The sequence below is a fragment of the Heterodontus francisci genome, chromosome 5 (genome assembly GCF_036365525.1).
Source record: "Heterodontus francisci isolate sHetFra1 chromosome 5, sHetFra1.hap1, whole genome shotgun sequence".
NCBI classification, from domain to species: domain Eukaryota; kingdom Metazoa; phylum Chordata; class Chondrichthyes; order Heterodontiformes; family Heterodontidae; genus Heterodontus; species Heterodontus francisci.
In genome coordinates, this window is record NC_090375.1 from 67,590,362 (window position 1) to 67,608,864 (window position 18,503).

At 41.9% G+C, this 18,503-nt stretch overlaps 1 protein-coding gene across 2 annotated transcripts in view; it reads left to right on the forward strand.

Moving 5' to 3' along the window:
- rad54b (RAD54 homolog B) overlaps nt 1-18,503 on the forward strand; it is a 246,674-nt gene that overhangs the window by 184,755 nt on the left and 43,416 nt on the right. For both annotated transcript variants that reach the window (XM_068031594.1, XM_068031595.1), the window contains 3 exons: nt 12,901-13,194; nt 14,283-14,445; nt 15,516-15,741. In XM_068031594.1, coding sequence (XP_067887695.1) covers nt 12,901-13,194; nt 14,283-14,445; nt 15,516-15,741 — 683 coding nt within the window. The remainder of the gene's footprint in view (nt 1-12,900; nt 13,195-14,282; nt 14,446-15,515; nt 15,742-18,503) is intronic.

Consider the following 18,503-nt stretch of genomic DNA (forward strand, 5'->3'; position numbering starts at 1 on the left):
GGAGCCCTTACGATAGAGAAACTCTAATGGCTACTAACAAGTTAGATGGTAAATTGATAAAGGATGCCAAGCAATAAGAGCTTGACAGTTGGAGAGAATTTGGCATACACACGAAGGTGCCAGATAGAGGACAACCAGCGTTGTCCCATAGATGGATCTGTACAGAGAACGTACTTCCCGATGGTATGTATAAAGCAAAGGCCAGACTAGTAGCTCGGGGATTTGAGGAACGACTAGGCGAGCAGGAAGTTAGAGTGGACTCCCTAACAGCAGGAAAAGCAAGTTTGAGGATTTTCCTAGCCCTTTTAGTGACATACTCATGGGAATGTAAGTCTATTAACATCAAAGCAGCATTTTTGCAAGGGGAGAAATTTCAAAGGGAAGGATTTTTAAAGCCACCAAAAGAAGCTGGAACTATAGAAGGGAAATTATAGAATCTAAACAAGTGTGTTTATGGGTTAAATGATGCATCCAGGGTGTGGCATTTTTCAGTTGGGTCCATCCTACTAAAAGCTGGTTGTATTCACCTAAAAGTGAATCCTGCAATGTTTATTGGTACTATGAAGAAAAACTAGCAGGCATTTTCTTGATACATGTGGCTGATTTTTTTTGTAGGGAGGATCTGAAGCATTTGAGAAATTTGTGGTAGATAAAGTTCTGCAGGAATTTAAAGTTGTAAGTCGGGCTTTCAGAGCTTTTAAATAAATAGGGTTGAATATTAGGCAGACTAAGTTGGGGGTAACCCTAAATCAACCGTCTTACCTAGAGAGTATTAATAGGACCCCAATAAATCGGGCAAGATCCTCACAAAAGGAAGACTCTGCAAAAAGAAGCAGCCCAGTTAAGGAGCTCAATTGGGCAGTTGAACTGGTTGTGCACACAAACTAGGCCAGGTGCCTGCAATGATGTGTTAGAATTGAGCACCATGCTGAAACATGCTACTGTTGGGGAAGTGCTGAAAGCAAATAAGACATTGAAGAGATTGAGTTTTGACAAATGCTCTCTCAAACTTCCAGCATTGGGTGACCCAGCAGAAATGCAATTGGTCATTTTTAGTGACGCTTCACACGCTAATCTTCCCGTTGGTTATTCGAGCGCAGCAGGGTTCATTATATTTTTGGTGGGAAGAAATGATAAATGTTGTCCGTTAGCCTGGGAATCAAAGAAAATAAAGAGGATAGTTAAAAGCACCTTAGCTGCTAAGACACTTGCACTGATAGAAGCGATAGATATGGGTATGTATTTATCGAGTATTTTAAAGGAACTCTTGTGTAAGGGGCAATCAGAGAAAGGTTTTCCTATAGAATGCTACATAGATGACCATTCTCTCTGAGACAATGTCCATTTGATAAAAAATGTCGCAGAAGAGGTTGAGGATTGATCTCGTGAATATAAAAGAAATGTTGGAAAGAAAAGAAATTACCAATATAAAATGGGTTGACGCAAGTCATCACTTGTCAGATTGTTTTACTACGAGAGGTGCTTGTTCAAAAAAATTGTTGGATGTCCTTGAAGAGGGCCGACTTGTGTTATGATAAGTTAGGAAAATGTGGACATTTTTTACAATAAGATCGCTGCTTGCTTTTTCTTTAAACAAGTTTTTTAAAAGTGGGGAATATACAGCATGTATAGCTGGTATTGCTGAAAGTTAATGATAAATAATGTAAAGAAAAGTGTCATTATTTTGTTTTTTCTTTTGCTTTTGAGATATATATATATATAATATATATGTATTTAATTTAAAGAGAAAAGGAGGAACCTGTTAGGTTCTGAAGTTCTGTCCATGGATAATAAATACCTGATAGTTCAAGATAATAGGGTGAACAGGTGTTGGGTGTTAATTAGTTTAATTGTATTCAAGTGTGTATGTATAAACAAGAGCCAGCCAGCACTAGCTGGTGGTGTTTTTTGGAGAGCAGAAATAAGCTCTGTGGCAAGCAATAAACAGTCTCCACCAAAGCATCCTAGTCTCAGTAAAATAAAAGCAAAATATTGTAGCTGCTGGAAATCTGAAATAAAACCAAAAAGTGCTGGAAATACTCAGCAGGTCTGGTAGCATCTTTGGAGAGAGAAGCAAAGTTAATGTTTCAGGTCAGTGACCTTTCATCAGTGGTAGGTTATATTACTGAACGACTTTTGTAACTGTTTTTGGTCTACAATTTTTCTCTGCCACGTTTCTACCCTCCACTCTTAACCTGAAGCAGTTAACTGATGCTGGGATACCATTCCACAGCGACTGGTCACTTCCAGTATCCTGCCCAAATGGCCCAATTGCAATGAGTCTTGAGTGCTGACAGGCAATTGGAGGTGGTGGGGAGGCAGAGGGGGGCAGTGAGATTGGTGAGAGGGATCATCCCATCCAAATGTCATGTCTACATTTCATCATTTCCAGCAGTGTTTGCTGGATGGTAACCATTTGTGAAAATCTTGTTTGATTATTGTACCTTCTCGAACGCAGGAACACTGAAACCAGTTGTAGCATTCCTGCCAAGCTCAGTTAACTCAGCACAGACCATAGATTGTAAATAGAACCTTCCTGGTATGGCGTACTGGGTAAACCTGTAGATCCATTGGGGATGAACATTTTTTTCATATAAACACAATATCAATCTTGGTTCACTACCAAGCAAGCAGCTGCAGCATAGGATTGGCAAATCTATGCCATCAACTTGGCCAGGTAATGGAATGTGATGGGCAAAGAAAGAGGGGAAAACACTACAAATGAGAAGAATCTGAGAGTGCAATTGTTATTGATTTGTGTAGTTATTTGTGGCATATATTTTACTTTCTGAATACCTGACCATTTCTATGCAAGGAATCAGAAAAGGCACATTCCTTGATGGCATCGACAGAACTGAATATGCTCTTCATGAAAAGTTCTACAGGTATTATAATCTAGTGTCAGAAAATAAAATGGTGTTTATCTTGATACAATAAGTACCTAAACTGTTGCATTATTGAAAAACTGGGGTGAAACATTCAAATGCTCTTGTATGATCTCAAATACCTCATTTATATTTTGTGCCCTGTGCAAATTACATTCCATTCAGGTCAAAATGACCCAAACTGAACATGATTCTCCCAGGATTTGTATGAAGAGCTACCCTGAGCTACTTCATTTGTCTGGTGGGATTAATGGAGATGCCCCGACTCATGTGTTGTGTTTCAATTTTCAGCTAAAATGAACAGGAGATTTGTGTCAGGCGCCTGACTTGACTATGTTTCTCCAGACTTGCAGCTCCAGACAAATCAAGGGTCAAGTAGTGGCATCTCCAGTGGAGCAGAGAGGAGACAGTTACCTTTCTGGACAAAGAAACAGCTTTAGCTATATTTCAATTTAGCCCCCTCCCCCCACCAACCCCTTACCCTTGACAAATCTGAAACTGAATTACCATCTTTTTTTTCCATTTGCAGCCTTTTAGCAGTGCAGTCGAGTAACAAGCTCACTTGTTATAACTTCCAGTTGTCTGGAATGTTTTGGTGTAGTTCTGATTTTACTTTTATCCTTGGCATTAAGACTATTCAATCGCTTCAGTCTTTAGGGTCAATTTTTTTTAAAAAAAAGCTATATTCAAAAGCACATCATCGATATTGCCACCTCTAAGAAAAAAACTGTCCAAATATTCCCTCAGTGCCCCTGGGCCAGGAAGGGGAAAAAGCTGCCAGGTTTCCTGCTCCTGGTTGCTCTGGAAGATTAGATAACACAGCACAAACTCTGTGTCAAACTTAACAGTATTGAAATAAGAAAGCATTTATATAGTGCTTTATCACATTTCACGGAAGTGTTCCCATGTGCTTGCATAGAATTAATTATTTTGAAGTCCATTTCTTATGTTTGTCTATTCATTGACTTTTGTAATATGGGCAAATGCAGCAGCTATTTTGTCTGCAGCAAAGTCACATAAGCAGCATGAGATAAGTGACCAAGTAATTTATTTTCATGATGTTGATTCAGGAAGGAATATTGGTAATGACAACGTGCTTTTGTACAAATAGCACCAGAGGATCTTTAATATACATCCGAATGACCGGAACTGGCACGTGGGGTCTCGGTTTAATGTTGCTTCTGAAGGATGAAACCTCTAGCCATGCTGAACTCCACAGTACTGAGCTGAAGTGCCTGCTTAAAGTGTGTGCACAGGTGGGACTTGGAAGTGAGAGTGCTAGCAGCCAAGCCAAATTGATATGAGTGGCTGATATAGCTAAGTTCCATGTGAACTAGTACAATTCCCATGGCGAAGTACCCTTTTTATACTAGACCATCCAATATCAAATTAATAATTTTTTTAAAAATTCCACAAAGTGTTGTCTGGTAGATGCCATCTGCAAGTTTCCCTCCAAGTCACTGACTTTGAACTATATCATTTACCACTCCATCAGTGTTGCTAGGTCAAAAACTCCTTCCCTAACAGCATTGTAGGTGTACCTACACCACATGGATTGCGGCTGTTTAGGAAGGCGGCTCACCACCACATTTTCGAGGGCAATTAGGGATGGGCAATAAATGCTGGTCTTGCCAGCGAAGCTCACATCCCAAAAATGAGGTAAAAAATTCTACAAGGGTGATGCTGTTGTCGTCTGGTGAACCAACCTCTTGCAGAGGCTGAATGCCAACTCCCTGACATTTCCTCCTATCTCCCCCTGGACCGTGACCCACCACCGAGCATCAAGCCATCGTCTCCAGGTCTGCCACTGACCTCATCTCTTCTGGAGATCCTCCCTCCACAGCCTCCAACCTCCTGGTTCCCCCAACCCCAAACTGTTCCCTGCTACCTCCTTCCCAAGATCCACAAACAGGATTGCTCTGGTAGACCTATTGTTTCAGCCTGCTCCTGCCCCACTCAACCGATTTCTTCATATCCAGACTCTAGTTTTTCTCCCCTTGTACAGTCTTTTCCCACTTGCATGCATGACTCTTTCAATGACCTCTTTCACTTTAACAGTTTCCAATTTCCTGACCCTAACTATCTCTGCTTCACCATGGATGTCCAATCTCTCAACACCTCCATCCCCACCAGCACGGTCTGAGGCCTCTCTGCTTCTTCCTTGAACGCAAACACAACCAGTATCCATCCATCACCACCCTCCTCCGCCTGGCTGAACTTATTCACACATTGAACAACTTTTCCTTTGACTCCACTCAGTTCTTCCAAATAAAAGGTGTTGTTATGGCTACCCACACAGGTCCTAGCTGTGTCTGCCTTTTTGTGGGATGTGTGAAACATTCCCTGTTCCAGTCCTATTTGGAACCCCTCCCTCACCTCTTATTCTGGTACATTGATGACTGTATCAGTGCCGCTTCCTTCTCTCGCCCTGAACTGGATAATTTCATTAACTTTGCATTGGAGTTGCATTGCTGGTTAAAGAGGAAATTAACGCAATAGTGAGGAAAGATATTGGCTCTGATGATGTGGAATCTGTATGGGTAGAACTGAGAAACACTAAGGGGCAAAAAATGTTAGTGGGGGTTGTATATAGACCCCCAAACTGTAGTGGTGATGTTGGGAATGGCACTAAACAGGAAGTTTAGAGATGCATGCAATAAAGGAACATCTGTAATTATTTAGTTTTTTTTTAGTTTTAGAGATACAGCACTGAAACAGGCCCTTTGGCCCACCGAGTCTGTGCCGACCATCAACCACCCATTTATACTAATCCTACACTAATCCCATATTCCTACCATATCCCCACCTGTCCCTATATTCCCCTACCACCTACCTATACTAGGGGCAATTTTTAATGGCCAATTAACCTATCAACCTGCAAGTCTTTGGCATGTGGGAGGAAACCGGAGCACCCGGAGGAAACCCACACAGACACAGGGAGAACTTGCAAACTCCACACAGGCAGTACCCAGAATTGAACCCGGGTCGCTGGAGCTGTGAGGCTGCGGTGCTAACCACTGCGCCGCCCCTACTTTAATCTGCATATAGATTGGGCAAATCAAATTAGTCACAATACCGTAGAGGAGGAATTCTTGGAGTGTATAAGGGATGGTTTTCTGGACCAATACGTTGAGGAACCAACTAGAGAACAGGCCAAACCTAGACTGGGTATTGTGTAATGAGAGAGGACTAATTGACAATCTAGTGGTGCGACACCCCTTGGGGACGAGCGACCATAATAGGATAGAATTCCTCATCAAGATGGAGAGTGACATAGTTGATCCTGAGACAAGGGTCCTGAATCTTAGTAAAGGAAACTACGAAGGTATGAGGCGCGAGTTGGCCATGACTGATTGGGAAATGTTACTTAAAGGAATGACGGTGGATAGGCAATGGCAAACATTTAAAGAGCGCATGGATGAACTGCAACAGTTGTTTATCCCTGTCTGGCGCAAAAGTAAAACGGGAAAGGTAGCCAAACCATGGCTTACAAGGGAAATTAGAGATAGCATTAGATCCAAGGAAGAGGCATATAAATTTGCCAGGAAAAACAACAGACTTGAGGATTGGGAGCAGTTTAGAATTCAGCAAAGGAGGACCAAGGGATTGATTAAGAAGGGGAAAATAGAGTATGAGAGCAAGCTTGCGTGGAACATAAAAACTGACTGTAAAAGTTTCTATAGGTCTGTGAAGAGAAAAAGATTGGTCAAGACAAATGTAGGTCCCTTACAGTCAGAAACAGGGGAATTTATTATGGGGAATAAAGAAATGGCTGACCAACTAAATGCATACTTTGGTTCTGTCTTCACAAAGGAGGACACAAATATCATACCAGAAATGTTGGAGAACACATGGCTTAGTGAGAGAGAGGAACTGAAAGAAATCAGTATTAGTAGAGAAATGGTGTTGGGGAAATTGATGGGATCGAAGGCTGATAAATCCCCAGGGCCTGATGGTATGCATCCCAGAGTACATAAGGAAGTGGCCCTAGAAATAGTGGATGCATTGGTGGTCATCTTCCAAGATTCTATAGACTCTGGAACAGTTCCTACAGTTTGGAGGGTAGCTAATGTAACCCCACTATTTAAAAAGGGAGGTAAAGAGAAAGCAGGGAATTATAGACCAGTCAGCCTGACGTCTGTAGTGGGGAAAATTCTAGAGTCCATTATCAAAGATTTTATAGCAGAGCACTTGGAGCACAGTGGTAGAATCAGACAGAGTCAGCATGGATTTACGAAAGGAAAATCATGCTTGACAAATCTACTAGAATTCTTCGAGGATGTAACTAGTAGAGTTGATGAGGGGGAGCCAATGGATGTGGTATATTTGGACTTTCAGAAGGCTTTCGACAAAGTCTCACAAGAGATTGGCATGTAAAATTAAAGCGCATGGGATTGGGGGGTAATGTATTGCGATGGATAGAAAATTGGTTGGTGGACAGGAAACAAAGAGTAGGGATAAATGGGTCTTTTTCCGAATGGCAGGCAGTGACTAGTGGGGTACCGCAGGGATCTGATCATATCATTATATACCTCAATGGCAGTTATCCAGGAAGCAGCAATTTGCTGTCAGTGAGTGGCAATCCATCATGACTGCAATTTTGGAAGAAGAGCAGATAGAAATCTAGGTTATTTTGTCCATCATTTCTATCTGCAAAAGAAATGTACTAAGCAGCTTTGGCACAATGAAAGCATGCAAAAAGACAATGGGATGCATAATGAGAAATTGTACCTCACAATAGACATGGGAGTTTCTTTCTTTGGGGTCGTGCCATTCTTGTTGGGTGCAAGAAGACCTGCATGGACTCGGCCATTGACCTCCTTCAATGTGGATTGCATCTGTGCTTTTACTTGCTGATGGTCTTCAGCCTCAATTGCGGCCACATTAGTTTGGTTCACCTCCTGCAATAGGATCTCCAGCCCTTCAGCAGGAAAGGAAGTGGTGTTTTCTACAGGTCCCCGCTGTAGTCATGGACATGCACAAAAACCTCTGCAGGGAACTTGATGTTTGGCACGGTTTTACGTTTGAAAATTACCATAGGCTTTAATTTCATTCCGTCGGTCTTGCAGGCTAGTACCACCGTGAATCTTGTCTTCTCATGTCCCGTAGTTTTCACTGGAACTGTTTTCGAACCTTTCCATTCCACAGTTCAGTTCATTTGTTGGGCATATCGAAATTCTTTTTTTAAAATTCATTCATGGGATGTAGGCGTCGCTGGCCAGGCCAGCATTTATTGCCCATCCCTAATTGCCCTTGAGAAGGTGGTGGTGAGCTGCCTTCTTGAACCGCTGCAGTCCATTTGGGGTAGGTATACCCACAGTGCTGTTAGGAAGGGAGTTCCAGGATTTTGATCCAGCGACAGTGAAGGAACGGCGATATAGTTCCGAGTCAGGATGGTGTGTGACTTGCAGGTGGTGGTGTTCCCATGTATTTGCTGCCCTTGTCCTTCTAGTTGGTAGAGGTCGCGAGTTTGGAAGGTGCTGTCTAAGGAGCCTTGGTGCATTGCTGCAGTGCATCTTGTAGATGGTACACACTGCTGCCACTGAGCGTCGGTGGTGGAGGGAGTGAATGTTCGTGGATGGGGTGCCAGTCAAGCAGGCTGCTTTGTCCTGGATGGTGTTGAGCTTCTTGAGTGTTGTTGGAGCTGTACCCATCCAGGCAAGTGGAGAGTATTCCATCACACTCCTGACTTGTGCCTTGTAGATGGTGGACAGCCTTTGGGGAGTCAGGAAGTGAGTTATTCGCCTCAGGATTCCTAGCCTCTGACTTGGTCTTGTAGCCAGGGTATTTATATGGCTACTCCAGTTCAGTTTCTGGTCAATGGTAGCCCCTCGGATGTTGATAGTGGGGGATTCAGCGATGGTAATGCCATTGAATGTCAAGGGTAGATGGTTAGATTCTCTCTTGTTGGAGATGCTCATTGCCTGGCACTTGTGTGGCGTGAATGTTACTTGCCAATTATCAGCCCAAGCCTGGATATTGTCCAGGTCTTGATGCATTTCTAATTCAATTTTAGCATTCATGGGTGTTTCATCCATGTTGCTAAAGTGACACAATGGGTACTCATGTTTTTGCTGCTGTTTGATGAATCACTAGAAACTGGTAATTTTGGCATCGAGATCTTTTGGTAGTCTATGAACAATCTTGGTCTTCTGCTGCAACAATAGACATTTTTGTTCCATAAAGCAGCTACACCAACTAGCTCTATATAAAAGCAAAATACTGCGGATGCTGGAAATCTAGAATAAAAACAGAGGGCTCGATTTTGTGCAGGAGGCACAGCTCCCAGCGCAGGCTGAAAAGGCGTGAGGATCCCTGCCTCAATATTTTCGCGCCCCCCCCCCCTGCCAGAGGGATCCTCTGGTGTTTTTCAATTAAAGATTCACAAGCCGGGATCCCCATCCCTTTAAAGACGGGGTCCTGCCTCTAGGAGCTACCAGCTAATCAAAGGGCTGGCAGCTCTGCGGTTTGCGGTGGCCACTGCCGGTACTGCAGAGGCCTCGGATACAGGCCCAGCGCTCAAATCCCAGACGAGGTCGGTGAGGCAGAGTTGCGAGGCCTCGGCAAGTGGGTGCTGGTTGTGAAGTCCAGGGTGAGCGGGTTCCCGGTGGGGGGTCCTCCACGGGCCACAAATTGCCCACGGAGGAGGCTGCCCCCGAAGCCCTCAGGGAGGGCACCTCGTGTTGCAAGGCATCCTCCGTGTGGCCTCGTGTTGCAGGGTAAGATCCCAGCAGCAGCGGGACCAGGCCCTTAATTGGCCATTAGTAGGCCACTTGAGGGCCTCAATTAGCTTCTGGGCAGAAAGGTGTTGTCGGCCTATCCCGCCCCCTGGGAAGATCGTTTGCCGACAGTGAAGCGACAGGCCCTCTGTCCCGCTGCTCCCTTGCCACCCATCACAATACTCCCTGCACCCCCACCCCCCCCCCCCCCCCACTCCTTCCCCACCTTATGGGGCCCACAAAGTCCCGGCCAGAAAGTGCTGGAAAAACTCAGCAGGTTTTGCAGCCTCTGTGGAGAGAGAAACAGAGTTAACATTTCAAGTCTGTGACCTTTCATCAGAACTAGCTGTTGCTCTGAAATCTTTGCTGGACTCACGGTTTGATTTGGACCACTTAAGTGCATATATATGCATTGCATATCTGGGGACTATGTTACCATTCTGACGATTTTCGTGGACCCATTCCGATACATGCTTCTCAAGATCAGGCCAGTGACTGGTACCTGTTCTCATGGTGCATTTGGTCTTGGGCTTCGTCTTCAGGGCAGATTCCCTCTTCCATTTTCACACCAGTTTTTCACTAACACCGAATTCCCTCGCTGCAGCACAGTTATTTGACGAAGTAGCAAACGTCACGACTTTTAGCTTGAAACATAGAAAACATAGAAAATAGGAGCAGGAGTAGGCCATCCTAGCCCTTCGAACCTGCTCCGCCATTCATTATGAAACAAGCTTCATTCTTCTTTCATTTTGCTGGAGGATCCATTTCTTTCCTCGTTTGCCAAGTGAGGTCTGCTCTGTGTGGGTGTGTCTTAAACTTCTGCGCATTTTCCCATTACAGCCCGTATCTCCTGCTTGATCCCTTGTGCCCAGTTATAAGCTAAGTAAAACATGCATTTGTGAGGCGAAAAATTGAGGCTGACTACTAATGTGAGTGTCGCATGTCGTGGCTGAAAAAGGGGTTCAACTTATATGTCAAGTATATTCAAAAACTTGATTTTTGGGGCCAGAAAATGGGCTTGTCTTATACGCTGGGTTGACTTATTATACACCATGACCTACGGTACCCCTTTTCTCCTGTGACTCTTAATCATCCATCCAGCCCACCCAATTTTCTCCACTCAAGGGCATGTGGCAAGGCTGGAGGCCCTGTAACTCCCAACCTCGCTCACTCTTTCTATGTTTTCCTCAGTCTTGGTTTGCTTTCAAAATTCAACTTTTTAAAAAATTCAGAATGGGAAAATTGACATTGTCTCTATTTGTATCTGACTTTCTCAAACTAGCCAAAAGACTTGCAGGTTGATAGGTAAATTGGCCATTATAAAATTGTCACTAGTATAGGTAGGTGGTAGGGAAATATAGGGACAGGTGGGGATGTTTGGTATGAATATGGGATTAGTGTAGGATTAGTATAAATGGGTGGTTGATGTTCGGCACAGACTCGGTGGGCCGAAGGGCCTGTTTCAGTGCTGTATCTCTAATCTAATCTAATCTAATCTACTCCCATCTTCCATCTCAATCCCCCTCTCTCAACCCATCGCTCTCCACCTGTCTGTCTCAACCCTTTTCTCTTCCTCTCAAATGCCTTTCCTCCTTTCTCCAAACTCTCGCTTTTTCTCAGTCCATCTGCTAGTCTGTCTCTGTCAACCACACTTTCTCATGCCTTCTTTCTCTCACACCACGCATTATCTCTTATTCTAACCCACCCTTCAACCTCCCACCATCTGTCTCATAGCTCCCCTTTTTCATAATCTCTATCAAGCCACCTTGTACCCTCTCTCAGCTCCACACTCTCTCTTAACCACCCTTTCTCTCATCCTCTGTACTCTTTCATTCCCCTGTACTATTTTTCACGCCTGCCCCTCACTCGACCCTTCACATGTTCTCTCAACTCCCATTTCTTATTCTCAAACATATTTACTCTACCCCCTCTTGTGTTGTCTTTGAGTCCTCTCTTTCTATCTCGCACCCCCTTTCTCATCTGTTTAATATATTTTCTGAATTTTTTGGACACAAAACTAAAATATGAAGAATACTCTGTGATTGTTTCTCATTGGTGCTGTAATACTCACAGAAACACACAGCCTCTTTTTAAAAAATCTGTTAGTATAAATTTTACCTCAACTAAGCTTTTGCAATTTCTCCTTTTGTTTTTCAAAATTATTTGAAGAAATCACTAGAAGATGAAGAAAAATATTGCATCAGTATAGCTATTTGAATGATGCTGATATATCCTGGGAAATTAGGCACACTATACGCTCATATAGCACAATAAAATTCAACTCTGACACAGCTCTGGGCAAAAATATCAACTTCAGGTTACTGGGAGAGGTTGAGGCCTTTTCAAAAAAAACTTGAATGAAGGTATTAAAAAACAGGAAAAAAAAATTAATTGGATAAATTTAATCATCCTGTTGTGAAATCTGTGTTTTGTTAAATTTTGTATCTTGTCTAAACCCTTATTTTAGGCGTTAGAAATTTCTGTTAGAGGGAAAAAAAGGCATCTTTAAAAAAAAATCACAAAGCATTTTGGACAATTTGTGGGATCCTGTTGGAAAAATTGTGCATTCAAAGTGACAAGTGGAAAAATTCATTATAATTTTGAAACAATACTGTATAGTTTTGCGTGGTAAAATCTTAAATGAGAGCTCAATCTTCTATGAGGGCTGACGAGATAAGGATCATGAATCAGATGCCACATTTGAACATGAGGTGGGGGTAGATCAATTTATGAACCAAAGCCATTCATAAATATCCATTTAATAGTGGGTTAGGGTTTTTTATCCCCCTACTTAATGCAATTATGCATAACGCATAATTATATTGAAGAGTATCAGTTTGTATTATACATGGCACATAATCATGGCAACAAATATTAGGCACAAATATGGATTAATCATAGCATGCACATGTATATTGGAAGTTATGTTGATAAGGACAAAGCATTACATACCACATGGAATCAAAATTCATACCTTAGTTTTCAAAAATTAAGTGTGTAAGTGTTAATATAGGTAAATTGGCCGTTATAAATTGCCCGTAGTATAGGTAGGTGGTAGGGGAATTGCGGGGTTGTAAGAGGGTAATGGGGTTAATATCGGATTAGTATAAATGGGTGGTTGATGGTGGGCCGAAGGGCCTGTTTCAGTGCTGTATCTCTAAAAAAGTAAAAAAAAAGTATGCACAGCATGGTCAAAAAAATAGGTATACTCTTCCCTTCAAAACTAAATGTACTTATATGATGACACTTCCAAAAGAATGAAAATTTGCTGTCATTTTGCTTATTTTTTTTTTTAGGAACAGGATACAAATCAAAAGAACTCGAAACTCTCTCTGAAGGCCAGACCTTAATGATTGGTGGGAAGGAGATTGAGATTATAGGACCGATTTCTGCAGAGGACTTTATGAGCGGCCGCTGTTTCCACTCCACTGTTACTGCTTCATCACGCCTATTACTGCCAACTTCCTCACAGCAGCCTTTGCTAAAACCTTTTACCAGTCCACTGAGGAACAGTACTGGGTTCAGTCAAATAGCAGGGGTTAGAAAAAACACCACAGATTGTAAACCTAGGCATGATCCAAATATGCCAAGTAAGCAGTTTAATTGATAATGTTTGTAATTTTGTGGTTCCTTATTCAGCCATTACAATATTAGATTACAATGGTATCCATACCAATACTGTATTTAACTGTGACATTTGTCAACTTCTCTGATGGACTAGTGATAAAGGCATTGTCAATATAGTTCAAAGCCATACAGGCAGTTTCCAGATTTTATTTTTGGATGTTACAGAGTTAGTTTATCTGAATGAGGGAGGTATTTCAGGCAATGGGATTTTTAGCACCCTGAGGCAAGGGAGGGAAAAAAAACTTGCCATTCCTAATTACTGTCCAGTGGCATTTGCTGGAAAATGTATATTTGTGTGGATGTTTGAGTTTGTCTGTAATGCCCTCTAAGATGGACTAACCTGTTGTCACTCAGTGTAATGCACTCTACAATTAAACAGTTTACTGCACTCAATGCCTAGGCTAACAAATAAAGAACAACCATTTGGGTAAAGTAACAAAGGCTGCTGGCATCTGTGACGCCATAATCCAGTGTGGGAATGTCTTCAGAAGAGGAAAAAAAATGTTTTTTTAAAAAAAGATTGTAATTCTTTTATCAAACCTTTTTGTTTCTTTCCATCCTCAACCCAATATATGGTCTGGGAATGTCATCTATGGATTTGTAAACTGTGTCCTGAGTGTGCATCTACTCAGAAACTACTAAAGAAACTATTAAAGAATCTACTCAGAGCTGGTATTGACTAATTGTAATAGAATTAGAATCTCACAGCACTGAAGAAGGCCATTTGTCTCATCATACCTGTGCTGGCTCTTTGAAAGAGCTATTCAATTAGTCTCACTCCCTGATCATTCCCATAGCTCAGCAAATTAAAGATTTCAAATTAGCATATGGATCTAAACACATTTGTAACTTTTTGCAGTTAATTATGATATCACTGCAGGAACCCATTGCGAATCCTTGGCTACAACATACTTTTTGTTTTTACCTATTCTAGTTTAATGTAGGCTGAAAATCTATGCATTTGTGTATATCATTGTGCATATAAATTATGGAATAATTTTGCAAACGTTGAAGCTAATCGTTAAATGTACAATTCTGAATTTACCAACAGATTCTTTAGTAATGCCACGACCAAACCTGAGTCATCAGTGGATCTTTAATAAAGCTGGTCTCCCATTGGTGGATGTAGTGGTGGACCCTTACCTTACCATGCACCTTCGACCTCACCAATGGGATGGTGTGATCTTCCTATATGAGTGTATAATGGGAATGCGGTAAGCTGACTTGTCTTTCCAGTTGTATGAAATGGGTACCACTGGGTATATGTATTGGAAGCATGTAGTGGATAAGATCTATTGAGGTTGTTACAAGTCTTTCACAGTCAACAAAACTTGATGTTTAACTGCCCGGGCATTTTTAGTATACAGTACTTGTGAAAACTTAAGTCTTATTGATCATGTCTCTTGCTGAACTGGCATGTTCCAAATTAATAAAATTCTAAAATATAACACCTGTTAGATCAATCCAATGCATCATACCACAGATGCAAGGAACATGACTACAATATTGTATCAAATCAAATTTTAAAAAAGGAAATGTAGTGTACATTTTGTGCCGTTTCCAAAATTGGAAAAGGAACCTTGAAATCTGGTCCCTTTCGTACTCTTTGTGCAGCTAAACAGGGGTGATGACCATTTCATGACCTCCTGTATCAATACAATTTGCAGCCAAGGGTCAGCGATGAAAGATGTCACTCTAGGCTCACTTTCTACTGCACTACTGCTCACATGCTACTCTGAAACCCACAACTAGGGAGGACTCTGCACCAGTTATGGATAGTTTATTGGGTTTATATTTAAAATTAGTATCAAACTATAATTTTGCAAGGAGGCTATACACTTAGATCTCAAATTTAGTCACCATTTAATATAAATTGCCTAAAATGTAAATACTGAAGTGCTTTTTTTCAGATTTTTTTCTTGTGCATACAATATATAAAGGTGCTAACAAAATAGGGGATATGTTCAATGAAAAGTTCACCTGTCTCCATGAAAATATTTAGAAAAAGCTCTTTTGGGAGAGCTACTGATTTTAACCTGTAATCCCATACATACTCCAATGGATCCACAGCATCTTAGTATAAGAAAACTGTGTAGTAAATAGCATCATTTTCTGTTCCTAAGTGGGTTCTTGTAAAGCTGTTTGATTTATACAAGTGAACGTGCACACAAAAGCCATATGATACATGTAATGTTAATTTTCAATGTTTAAATACTTTCCTTTAATTTTGATGATGTGTGGATGGTTTGATTCTAATTCTATCTGGTTAAACAATTGTTTCTAGAACAACAGGCAGGTTTGGTGCTATCTTGGCTGATGAAATGGGTCTAGGGAAAACCCTGCAGTGTATCACATTAATCTGGACTCTCATGCGGCAAGGACCTTATGGCAACAAACCTGTAATCAGGAAGACCCTTGTCATCACGCCCGGGAGTCTCATAAAAAATTGGGTCAGTGAATTCCAGAAATGGCTTGGAACGGAGAGGCTGAGGGTTTTTGCAGTTGATCAGGTAATTTAACATCAATGTTAATGTCTCTCCTTAATATTTTGATATGTTTATAGAATTACTATTATGAATAATGAAAATCAACAGCAAAAATAGTAATCTCTTTTGTAAATGATGGCATGTATACAAGATCATAAATATTCTAATAACAAGAAAACCATTTTCATTTACTTTTGCATGCCGATTTTCTCCATAACAACAAAGTGCTGCGGGTAGTGTAACCTATATCTCACTCTAATGCCCTCAGAAGTGGGCCAGCAAGCCACTCAGTTGTAACTACTGTGGCAAAAGAAAACAAAATATGCATGGGAGCACTATCAACACAAAAACTGCAGTGGTTCAAGAAGAAGGCCCACTACTTTCTCAGGGCAACTAGGGATGGCAATAAATTTGGCCAGTGTCACCCACATTTAAAGAACAAATTGGAAAAAAAAAACCAAATCTGTCCTGTCACTTGTTGACTTGCAGAATAAAGCAATGGCAGAAAAGGACATTAGTTAGCACAGGGACAGTTAATTCTAGGAGCAGAACAAACACAAACAGAAACATTAACTGCAATAAGTGGGTGGCACAGTGGCGCAGTGGTTAGCACTGCAGCCTCACAGCTCCAGGGACCCGGGTTCGATTCTGGGTACTGCCTGTGCGGAGTTTGCAAGTTCTCCCTGTGACCGCGTGGGTTTTCGCCGGGTGCTCCGGTTTCCTCCCACAGCCAAAGACTTGCAGGTGATAGGTAAATTGGCCGTTATAAATTGCCCCTAGTGTAGGTAGGTGGTAGGGAATATGGGATTACTGTAGGGTTAGTATAAATGGGTGGTTGTTGGTTGGCACAGACTCGGTGGGCCGAAGGGCCTGTTTCAATGCTATATCTCTAAATAGATAAATAGAAGTACTGAAAGATGCACTGATGGCTTATTAGGTAAACACACACCCCTGTATGACACTGAACTGTACCTACAGATCAGGATGGTCCCAGGATTCTTGGTCTAAGTTAGCTGATTTCAGTTGGGGCAGAAATAGGGACAATATGACTGTCCTCAGTGCTCTAGACTGGGAAAGGGAAATATCAGCCATCAACATTCCTGCTCCTGATTTACTGTACAATGACCCCCACTGAAAAGTGCATGTGAGAGGGTAGGAACCAATCCAGTCTTCCACAGTCAAACAGCCTGACTGCATTCACTGTGCAGAATCACACATGAAGAATTGCCATTTGGGTGAGGAGGAGAGGAAAGGGGAAACAACACTAAAAATGCATCTTGCATATGAACTGTATGCAATGGATGACTGGGGCATTTTCAAGCCATAGCAAAATCACAGGGTTTGGAAGACTGCATAAACTAAGGTGAAAAAGGCTTTTGGGAGCAGATGGTCTGATCAAAAGATTTAAAAGTAGGACCTCAAAGGTAATAATCTCAGGATTACTACCAGTGCCATGTGCTTGCGAGAGCAGAAATAGCAGGATATATCAGATGAATACCTGGCTGGAGAAATGGTGCAGGGGGAGGCATTCAGATTCCTGGGACATTGGGACTGGTTCTGGGGAAGGTGGGACCGGTTGCTGGACGGATTGCATCTGAGCAGGACTGGGACCAATTTCCTCCGGGGGTGTGGGGGGGGTGGGGTGGTGTTTTCTAGTGCTGTGGGGGGGGGGGGGGGGTTAAACTAGAATGGCAGGGGGATGGGAATCTGAGCAGGGAGACAGAGGAGGGAGAAACAAGGATAGAAATGAAAGACAAAAAGGTAAGAAGCAAAAGTGGAAGGCAGACGAAACAAGGGCAAAAAACAAATGGGGCCATAGTGCAAAATAAAGCGAATATGACTAACCATGTTAAAAAGACATATCTAAAGGCATTGTGTCTTCATGTGTGGAGCATTTGCAATAAGATAGATGAATTAACAGCGCAAATAGATATAAACAGTTATAATATAGTTGCGATTACAGAGACATGGCTGCAGTGTGATCAAGGATCGGAACTGAACATCCAGGGGTATTCAATATTTAGGAAGGGAAAGGCAGTGCAGTAGCGTTGTTAGTAAAGGAGGAAATCGATGCAATAGTGAGGAAGGATATTGGCTCAGAAAATCATGATGTGGAATCTGTATGAGTGGAGCTAAGAAACACCAAGGGGCAGAAAACATTGGTGGGGGTTGTCTATAGGCCCCCAAACAGTCGTGGAGATGTAAGGGATGGCATTAAATAGTAAATTAGAGACGCATGTAATATGGGTATAACTGTAATCATAGGTGACTTTACATATAGATTGGTCAAACCAAATTAGCAATAATACTGTGGAGGAGGATTTCCTGGAGTGTGTACGTGATGTTTTTTTTAGACCAATACGTTGAGGAACCAACTAGAGAACAGGCTATCCTAGACTGGGTATTGTGCAATGAGAAAGGATTAATTAACAATCTTGTTGTGTGGGGTCCCTTGGGGAGGAGCGACCATAACATAATAGGATTCTTCATTAAGATGGAGAGTGAAGTAGTTGAATCCGAAACTGGGGTCCTGAATCTAAATAAAGGAAAGTACAAAGGTATGAGGCGCGAGTTGGCTATGGTAGTTTGGGGAACTTTACTAAAAAGCTTGATGGTGGATAGGCAATGGATAATATTTAAAGAACGTGTGCATGAATTACAACAATTATTCATTCCTGTCTGGCGCAAAAATAAAACCGGAAAGGTGGCTCAACAGTGGTTTACAAAAGAAATTAGGGATAGTATTAGATCCAAAGAGGAGAAATATAAAATTGCCAGAAAAAGCA